General features: G+C 55.8%; 1 protein-coding gene across 1 annotated transcript; it reads right to left on the bottom strand.

Annotated features, from left to right (window-relative positions):
• Positions 1-1,258: 1,258 nt before the first annotated feature.
• Slc25a10 (solute carrier family 25 member 10) lies at positions 1,259-8,532 on the bottom strand. The gene is made up of 11 exons (XM_059272283.1): positions 8,331-8,532; positions 5,592-5,711; positions 5,088-5,202; positions 4,948-4,996; positions 4,637-4,678; positions 3,505-3,548; positions 3,276-3,346; positions 2,875-2,967; positions 2,517-2,594; positions 2,006-2,062; positions 1,259-1,911 (listed from the first exon to the last, which is right to left on the bottom strand). The coding sequence occupies exons 1-11, from the start codon at positions 8,418-8,420 to the stop codon at positions 1,810-1,812; spliced, it is 861 nt and encodes a 286-aa protein (XP_059128266.1). The 5' UTR covers positions 8,421-8,532; the 3' UTR covers positions 1,259-1,809.
• Positions 8,533-9,909: the final 1,377 nt, after the last annotated feature.

Raw genomic sequence — 9,909 nt, 5'->3', positions numbered from 1 at the left:
GCTCTGCCTCCCGAGTGCTGGGATTAAAGGCGTGCGCCACCACTGCCCGGCTACAAACCTAATTCTTAAACTGAACATGTCCACACTTGTTATCTTAGTAACTGGGAGGCTGAGGCAGGAGGATAACACACTGGAGGCCAGCTGGGGCCGCAGACTCTTCTGTTGGAGGTACATAGGCAAGGCTGGGAATGTAGTTTGGTGTTTACTTAGTAAGTATAAAGCCTAGGGTCTGACCTCCAGCACTGTAGAGACTAAAACCCTCATAGTTCAGTTATCAGGTATTCCGGGTTCTCAAGAGTATTACGTATCATTACGTTTCTAGCTCACATTACACTTTCCGTGTCTAACAAACTACAGCTGTAGCTTTGGCAAATGTCCTGTTTTCAGGGATGTCCACTTAAGTGTTTATGATACAACAGTGCCCGGGGCTCCTGAAGTTGTGATGAGTACATTGGATTTCTTCTGATGCAAGGACCGGCTTTATTCAGAACTGTGGCCCTGGCACCTCTACCTGGCATCCTGCTCCGCTCATATGTCTGGAATACTCCCGGCCCCGCCCAGGCCCGTGCACTGCTGCAGCCTGGGTTTCTCAGTCAGTTAGTGTGCACCCTAGACGGACTCGAGGCATCTGCTGTGGGTTAAGGTGGCCTTTCTCCCTTCCTGCTGACCTCTCAAGCTTCCCATAGGCTCTACCCCCTGGAATAAAGTGGCCCTGATTTGGTGGATGCATTGTCCTATACAGCAAGAGAGCTCAAAGGAACAGCCTGCACCTTGGAGTAGGTGAGGAGCATGTAGGGAAGACATGAAGTTCTCCTAGGCCACTTGGTTTATTAGATCCTGAAGAGGGGTGCAGACAGTGCCGCTGGGCCCACTGCCACCTCTTGGGTGAGGACCCCGTGCTGAGGGGACTGTGAGGGGGAAGTGGGTATAGAGCTCAACCTCATGTTGATACACCCAACCCCATCTGGGGGAACACAGGCTACTGAAGCCCGGGGGATGGTGAGGGGTGACCACTGCCATATAATAGGAAGACAAGTCCCTGTAGGGCACACACAAGCCATCATGGCTCCAGCGCTGCCAGCACGCCTCCCTACCCCCAGGGAAGCCAGGCAAGGGAGGGACATAGCCAGTTCCTGATGATGGCAGTAGCTGCTGACCCGGGAGGACTCAGCAAAACTGACCATTAAAGCAGCCGAGGCTGAATGCAGGAGGCGCATGGGAACCCCAGGCACTTTCTCTGGACTCCACCTCATGGTGGTCCCTGCTGCCTGCTCCCTCTCCTGAAGGCACTGCCTTCAAGAACACGACATGATGGTCCCTCTCATGACAAAAGTACGTGCACGCTCTAACCATTGGTAAGCAGAAGCTGCCATGGTCCGCACCCTGCCACACTACCGCGGTTCTGGGTAGAAGCTGCTCGGTGTAGAGAGGGCCGGCCGGGAGCGGGAGGTGGTCAGCTTCCTCCTGCTTACCAGGCAGGGCAGGGCGGCACAGCAGCCGGGGAGGTGGGAACCTATTCTCCTGAGTGAATTGTGGGGTGGGAACACAGGGCAAAAGCCCCGTGGGGACAGCCTGGGAGCAAGCAGGGCAGAGGTTCCACTCCAGTGGGCCTAGGGAAGGGACAAAGGCCAGTGAAGTAAGCCCGGGCCTGGGCAGGGTCAGAAGACCTTGCCAGCCCAAGGGTGGGAGAAGAGAAGCCTGCTGGGGATAGAGCATGGGCCCAGGCCAACAAGGGGAATCCACTCCCCTTCCACTCTTCCAAGGAGCTCAGCACAGTGGCTGAGCATGGCCCTGGTGTCCATGGTGATGTCAGGTTGGCACTTTGATGCCAAAGTGCTTCCGGAGCTGCTCTAGGAACATGAAGGTGAGCACGGTGTGGGGGACGAGACGGATGCCCGCAGGAAAGAGGCCCTGGGTAAAGACACCAGAGGTGGAGACGTCAGGTCCAGGGAGACCCGGCCCAGCTGCCCTCCAGCCGCCCGCCATCCTCACTGCCCCAGCACACCTTGAAAAAGGCCTGTGGTCCAAGCTTTGCGGTCTCCATTGCACAGTGGAAAACACCCTACGAGACAGTGAGGGGCACTCAAACACACAGGAGAGCCCTCCAGGCACAGGAAGGCATGGTAGCTCTGAGTGCGCCCAGGAACACGGCAGGAGCCAAAATGAAAGCAGCTCAAGCTGTGACACCAACAGGCAGAAGAGCAAAAGCCACACAGGCCAATGAGACTGGCTCTCAAGGCACTGGCCAGATTCTACCGACCGTGTGAAAAGCTGCTTCTGTTAACTGGTGGTTGGCCTAAAGCAAAACCACGGCCAAGGCCTTGGAAAAGTACAGCCCCACCCTGAGGCAAGTGCTACTCAGAGTTGAGCAACTGGAAGGGAGCAGGGGACAAGGGCCAGTCTCTGGGCCCCCATGCCCCAGTGGGAAGCACCCACGGCTGCAGGATAAGGTCACAGAGCAGGGCTGTAGATGGCAGGAACCCCGACCAGCCCTGGGCCTGCAGCTCAGTCCTTACGTGATATTCGCCCTTAGAGTTCATCAAGCGTGTCTTCAGCACATCCAGGGGCTGGCACAGAAATGTGGCACATCCGCCCTGAGGGAGGGAACTTGTCACCAACGGGCCTTCAGGCACTCCCAGACCCTCACTACCCACAGGCTACCTTAAAAGAGTCCTTCGCCCCGTTCGTGAGTCTCAGGGCTGCAAGCCCTGTGTCTCCAGGAGAGGTGACACAGGAATTATCTTGGCCTGGGCTAACATATGAACTTGAATCCCACACGTGGCCTCAGAGAGGCTGCACCAGGCTCACCGCGCCTGCTCCTTGAATTGTGCCCCACCTGCCCTCATCCTCCCTCAACCATGCCGGGGCACTTACTGCAATAAAACTGGAGACAAAGTGAGTGAAAATGTTGTCAGACAGGTACCCAGTGCTGAGGACCAGCTGCTTGGCCTGGTCATAGCAGGACAGCTGTAGGTAGGAATGGGGACAGTTATGGCCAAAGAAGAGCTCCCAGATCCAGGGAGAGTGAGCAGGGTCCACGGTGACATCTGGCAGTGAGCAAGCACTCACAGTCACCTGCATCGCCACACCTGGCCATGCAGGTGAGGGTCTGCCAGCTGCATGCTGAGCCCACCTGTGCCCACCCCTCTCCAGGATAGCAGGTATCTGTCTCCCCAAGGTTCCCAGTGCCCACTGCTATGTTCTGTGATCCCTGAGAATAGAGGTCAGAGGTCAGAGACATTGTCCACAAGCCCCATTCTGCACAGGAACCCTACCTGGCCTACAGTGACGAGGGCCCCGCGGCTGGATGCCATGGTTGCTCCCGAGAAGAGCTTCTTCAGGCCTTCTGCAGGAGGAAGTAAAAGGTGACATCAACAGCCACCCCTATGCTGCACGTCATTACCCACTCTGCGTGCTTCCTCAGGCTGCTTTTCCACCCCAAGCCCACCAGCTCATATACATCGACTACACATTTACAATAACGTAAAATCCCTCTCCTCTCACCTTCACGGGCCACGCGGTACAGACCGTCCAGGGCATGAGAGTAGCTATCGTGACAAACATAGGTCAGTGAGATTTACCACCCTGGTTCCGCAGGGTGTGCCTTAGGACCCAGAAAAGCCACCCCCATTGTGGGCCACAGGACTCCTGCATTGGCACCGTACTCAGTGGGGGATCTCACAGGCCTGTAAGCCTTTCCCAGGGAAAAACACTCAGGAAATGAACCCTGTGGGCTCATGCTTGTCCTGTCTGTGGTCTGCTCTGCTATTCCTTTGGACAGAGGTTCCATTTTCCCCACAGGATCCCAGGCTTGCTGTGGCTTCCAGCACACTAGATTATCACCTGCCCTTGTGGCTGGAGAATCCAGGCCTGGTAGTTCACACCTGTAATCCCAGCACTCAGTAGGCAGTTCAAGGTCAGTCTGTGCTATAGAATGAGACCCTTATACCAAAATAAAAATAAGAAACTGGCTCAGCCTAGCTTTGTGGAAGCCAAGATAGGAGGATCTGGGGTTCAAGGACAGCCTGAGCAAAAGCAGGGGCACTAGAAACAGCTTGGATCCCCAGGGGGGAAGGGAAAAGTGAGATGACTCAGACTATGCTAAGAAGGACAATAGACACTTCTAGGAAGGGAAAGGGCTACTGCAGAAGACCTGACCCCAAAGCCCCATGTTGTTCCTGGGGCTGGCCTGGGGTGGAGGAGGAGGGCCATTTCCCACCCCAGGCCTCCTGGCTGTGAGTCCTTCTTTCATGTGCCTCACCCTATGGGCTTTGAGGCTGGGCTGCCCTATACTCAAAGACACCTGACTTGGGCAATCCTCAGCTACAAAGAGGCCCAGCCCTATATGAGAGTCCAGGTGTCAGCAGGTTCCAGAAAGCAAGTGTAGGAACTGGCCCTCAGCCTAGTGAGACTCTTCCCACAAAGAACCTAAAGGTCTTAGGGGACCAAGGGACACACTTAGTGACATCTGGGTAATTGTGCATGGTATGTGCTCTAAAGCCACCAGCCCCCCGTTTGACCCACAAGCAACATGGGGAGTCCTGGTAAAGTCACAGCAGAGCTGGGCAGGGGTCCTCCCCAAATGGGCCTTTTACCCCCACTATCCCCTACTGGGACAAACTCCATCTTCACTCACTTGCGTCGCTGGCTCAGAGGCAGCTTCATGTCATTCTGCATCCTGAAACAACAGTACAACAGGCAGGGATGGGTGGGCCGCTGGACATACATTAGCCCTTAGGCCCCAGGTCAGCTCACTGGCTGGGGTCAACAGTGCAGGACTGCCTACCCGAGTTCATGGGACTGAGCTCCTCCGTAAAACCAGGCTTAGAGTCTGAGTGGCTTGCCCCCAAGCTACTACTGCAGAGTCCAGGAGTAGCCTGAGCAAGGGCTTGCCCACTTGGGAACAGGAGAGCCCTTGACCCTGGGGGATGAGAGGCACATACACACCTGACATTGACCAAGTCTGCTGGGGTCCCCACGAAGCCTCCAGTCAAACCTGTGGTGACATAAATGCCAGGGCCAATATGTGACGGTTCCCTGTGTCCTGGGCCTTTGCCCGGCCCTTGCCCTGACTACCCAGTGCTCACCACTGATGCCGCCCAGCAACACCTTGTTGTAGAAGGGGAGAGGCCCCTGGTGGTCCTTGGTCATGTAGTCCCGCATGGTCTCGTAGATAGCGAACCGAGTCAGGGAGTAGGTCATCTGGGGAGGGGGCCCGGCTCAGAGGACTGGGCACTCTACCCAGCCCAGTCATTACCCCATGGGCCTGGGACACTGAGTAGCCATTCTGAGGCTACCGAACTTGCAATCAGCCAAGCCAGCCAGTTCACAAACCCAGAGGTGCTGTCCCCAGCTATCCTTAACCTCAGTTTTCCTATCTGCCCCACACCCACCCTGGGTCTCTTCTGTAATAAATCTGAAGTGGGGAGAGAAAGTATCTAGAACTCCCTAAGGCTCCTTCACAGGACCGAGCCCCAGAATCAGGACCTGAGAGGCTGGCGCCAAGACCTAGGAAGCCGATGCCAATAAGAGAGAAGAAAGAACTTTGTGGGTCATGAGCCCTGACAGAGAGCCAAGACCTGTGCACACACCTGCCTACACAGTGAGGCGCTCAGGCCATTGTAGAGTGCCAGGATGCCGTCGGTCCGCACCACCTGCAGCGCCATTCCCGTCATGCGCAGCTTCACCTCCTGCTGTGTCTGAAGGTGCACCTGTGCATAGGCAGGAGAGCATGTGGTGTCCGCAGAGCAGAGCTCTGACCTGGCCACAAGTTGGCAGGAACAGGGAGGCAATGAGAGCTGTCCAGACCTCCACACAAGCTCTGTGGAGGTCACTGCAAGCACCGGTTATTCCCAGGTCCACACGCTGTGGACTCAGCTGTCAGCACCCATGCCTAGCAGCAAGGGAACTGAGGCGGGGGCGATGAGAGGCCCCAAAGGGCCTCAGGCCTGTAATTGTTCTCTCTTTTATTTTATAGTAACTGTTCTCAGGGCCTTGCCTCACTCCCACACCCATACTGGTGGACTGGTCCTGAGCATTTTTGTGTCGGTCCTTGTACTGACCCCAAAGAAGCCGGCCCACAGCCAAACGTGACCACAAGCATGCTCACACTCATGCAAAAAGGGGACAGGGAAACAGCTATGATGGTGAGGACAGAGGAGCTTTGGACTCAGCAACAGGGTGTCATTTTCCAGTATGTGGGTCCAGAGGGACGGGGGTGTAGGCCTATGCGGGGAGCAGCGGCTCTGAGGGCAACTGCCCCTGTGCATGAGAAGACCAAGCCAGGGCAAAGTAGACACATGAAGAACTTCAAAACAAGTTTTTAAAGCTGGCATAGTAACTCAGGCAGGTGACCCTAAATACTCAGGTGACTGAGGCAGGAGGATCATGAGTTTGGGGACAGCCTGCAGTACAGTAAGATCCTGCCTTAAACAAAATCCACACAGGTTTTCAAGTGGTCTCTGTGAGCAGTCCTTGTTGGAACCCCCCGACCACCGCCTCTTCTGTGGCTGGGCACTGTCTACTGGCACGGGTCCAACAAGGGTGTCCGGGTTCCATGGCAGCCTTTCTTCATCCCCCAGGCACCAAGAGAACATCGGAGTGGGGGTGGAGCTGAGAAGCAGTGAAGCCCAGAGGGAGCTTGGACAGTAAACAACCATCTGGGACTTTTATGTCACAACTGGTCAACACTCGAGAGGCCTGGCTGGGAGTGGGGTGGCTGGGAGGCCTCCAGGGTCCACACCTAGTTTAGCTATCTAGCCCGACCTCCATGATGGAGAAGGCTGCTGATACAGGCACATCCCGTAAAGAAAAATAACCTCAAGAAGCCCCTCCCAAAGCAGCCAGTACTAACGCTGTGACACTACCTGCAGTGGTGATGCCCAGGGGCTCAACCTCTGTATGCCAAGTGAGGTTCAGTCCTCGCCTGAACCCAGTGGCCAGCATTCTCTTGACTAGAAAACCTAGCTGGGAGCAATAATGAACGCTTGAAATCACCGCCCCTGGAAAGCAGAGGCAGAAGGAGCAGGAATCCAAAGCCAGCTTTAGCTGCATAACGAGTTCAGGGTAAGCCTGGGCTACAAATAAACAACAAAGAAGAGCTACTGCTCTTCCTAGGAAACATGGTCCCCAGGCAGAGACAGAAACTAGCCTGGAAGTCTGGAGTGGTAGAATTATCTGAGGCTAGATCACCAGCTCAAACCTCAGGGGCCAATCCAATGCAGGGTGTGAGGGAAGTGGCAGTCCGCTCTGTCCACGGTCACCCTGCAGCACCAACAGAAGTATTTGTTCTCTGTGGTAAGACAGAATCAGGAAAAAATTCCCCGGGGCTGGCCCTGGGGAACAGGAAGCATGCAGTCTTAGACTGTCCTATATAAGCATTTTTTTTTAAAGGAAAAAAACCCCACAAACCCACGTGTCTCATTTGTTTGTTTCTTTTTTTTCCCATGGTGGTGTGTGTGTGTGTGTGTGTTTTGAGTGTCTGTAGTCCTGGCCCATCCTGGAACACACTCTGTAGACCAGGCTAGTCTGGAACTCAGTGATTTGCCTGCCTCTGCCTCTCGAGTCCTGGGATGAAAGGCGTGCGCCACCACCACCCAGCAGTCTCATTTGTTTCTTGTGTTGAGACGGCCAGTACTATTGGGTAGTGCACGGTGAATGCAGGGTCTCCTCGCTCACCTGGTGGTGTGCTGATCCTAACATAGCTAGCATTCAAGCGGAGGTAGCCCAAAGCAGATGACCGAGGTCACACCACCACCTGGCCCATTGCCACATTTCACCCCCCACAGTTGGTGGTGTTAGGCACCGGCAGATGTTGGTGCCATACCATACCAGGAGACGCTGGTATGCTGGAACCAGGCTGGTCTTTAGGTTTCAACACCTGTGCCCCTGCAACTCTACCCACAACTTTTAACCAGTTGTCGAATGTCTGCGGCCGAGGCATGGCTCAGAGTGGAGGAGTTCACACAGGTATTAAAGCGCAGAGCTGAGGCGGGACAGACAGCCATCTGTTAAAGACTGGGGAAACCAGCTGGTACGCTGAGGAGCGGGGATGTCCCCTCTGAGGGTTAGCTGCCTGTCACCTGAGAAAAGCATCTGCAGAGGGTCCCCGGGGATTTTCCATGCCGCCTACCGGGAAGGAAGCGTCAGTGGCGCCCGCAGGCCCAAACGCGACAGCGCAGAGCAGGGCGGCCGGCTCAGGCCGGCGTGGGCGTTGCCGGCGCTAATTAACGGGTGCGCAGTCAAGCGGCGGCCGCAGTAGGCGTCAGGCCCGGGACGGTCCCCAACGACTGGGGCTCACGCGCGCGCTCGGCCTGGAAACTCAGTCTCACCTTGAGCAGGTCTAGCGGGTGTGTGCAGCAGGCGGCCCCGCAGGAAGCCAGTCCCCCAAAGTACCAGCGAGATGAGCGTGCTTCGGCCATGGCCAGAGCAAAAGCGACCTGGCCCGACCCCAGTCAGCACCACAACTCCGGTTCCAGCCGCCTGACACCCGGTTCAAAGTGCCACCGAGCGCCCGCGCCTGGTGCAGCCAATGCGCCCGCGCGGCCCCAGGGGCGTGGCCTGATGGACTCCGCCCGCCCTCTTAAAGCGGTCGCTGCGAGCAGAGGTGGGGGGGGGGGGTCCACCAGAGACGACAGTGAAACCCCTGGAGCTAGCCCATGGCCACGCCACTCTAAATTATGGCCTGAGTCGCAGATACGAAGGTGCTCACCCATTCACCACTCATCAGGAGGCTGGTTTCCTACCAGCCCCCCAGCCCTAACCCTAGCCTGAACTTGCTCCCTGGTGCTGACTGGTGTTACCCAGGCGAAGGACACGTGCTGCAGCAAAGGACCTCTGTCCCCCCCAGCCCCCGCCTAGATGTAGAGGGGGAAGGAAACCTCCTTGGGGCCAGCTTGCAAATTAAATAGAAACCAGGGACAAAAGGCTCTTAGTAAAGAGTAGCAGTGCTCCTCCCCCGTGCCTACACCCAGTGAGTCCCTGCCAAATGCAACTCAGCTCAGGCCTTGCTGTGGACACAGCCCAAGGCAGCCACCATGGAGAAGGTTCTGAGCTGTGAATTCTTCATGATTGGCTACCGGCTCAGGCTCCTAGGAGGCAGCTCCAATCTGCCTGGTCTCATCTCCACCTCCCAGCAATGAGCAAAGAAATCCCATGCGCTCCTAGGTAGGTGAATTCCAAATCCCAAGGCTGCTTTAAGTCTCGCCACATGAATTAAAAAGACCTGTGTCCTGCTGCATGGTGCAGGATCTACTGGCATCTCACATGGGGCTGCTCTGTCCTGGCATTCCTCATGTCCATGGGCACACTGCACTCGAGGATAAAGCCTATAGCAAGGGGGTTAGGGTCACTTCCCATTGGATCCATTCCTCTCCTGCAGCTGGTGTTGGCAACATGCAAAGCTTGGGGGCTAGGCAGGTCTCTGGGTGTCAACATCTGATAACCCTGGGTCAGCCACTCTGGGCTGGGGAAACGAACAGTTGAACTGCTTGCTGACTGTGAGACTAGAAGCAGCCTTTGGTCTTGCCCACACAGACCAGCCCTACCCAGATACTGAGAGGTTCTAGATGAAAACTTCCAGGCAGAGCAGAGGTCATAAGCCAGAGGAAGCCTGGCTGGTGCTCAGTAAGGAGACGACATTGCATCTGTATAAAACACTGGAAACACCTTCAAAGCTACATCTAAGAATCATGAGCTACAGAACTGAGGGTCAGGGTAGACAAGAGCCTGATCTTCACAGAAACAGAGGAATGTCCAAGTCCACCTAGGCTCTCCAACACAGCATGGGAACAAAGCTATGGCCACAGCTGTCTAGTCTCACTTGGTGCAAATCCAACAGCAGTCTAATCATGTTATCAGAATGGAGATGACCAGACTACAGATGTGTACGTATCCAGTCTATCCTTCTTT

This window comes from Peromyscus eremicus, chromosome 8a (assembly GCF_949786415.1).
Source record: "Peromyscus eremicus chromosome 8a, PerEre_H2_v1, whole genome shotgun sequence".
NCBI classification, from domain to species: Eukaryota; Metazoa; Chordata; class Mammalia; order Rodentia; family Cricetidae; genus Peromyscus; species Peromyscus eremicus.
The sequence above is the reverse complement of the archived record's forward strand: the minus strand, read 5'-3'. Positions and strand labels throughout refer to the sequence as shown.

Excerpts from the sequence above, each read along its gene's own strand:
- Slc25a10 (XM_059272283.1), bottom strand. The coding sequence starts at position 8,420 with ATGGCCGAAGCACGCTCATCTCGCTGGTACTTTGGGGGACTGGCTTCC. Across the intron at positions 5,203-5,591 it reads GCGCCTCACTGTGTAGGCAG|ATGACCTACTCCCTGACTCG; the intron begins GTGTGTGCACAG and ends CCCCCTCCCCAG. Across the intron at positions 3,549-4,636 it reads CCTCTGAGCCAGCGACGCAA|CTACTCTCATGCCCTGGACG; the intron begins GTGAGTGAAGAT and ends TTGTCACGATAG.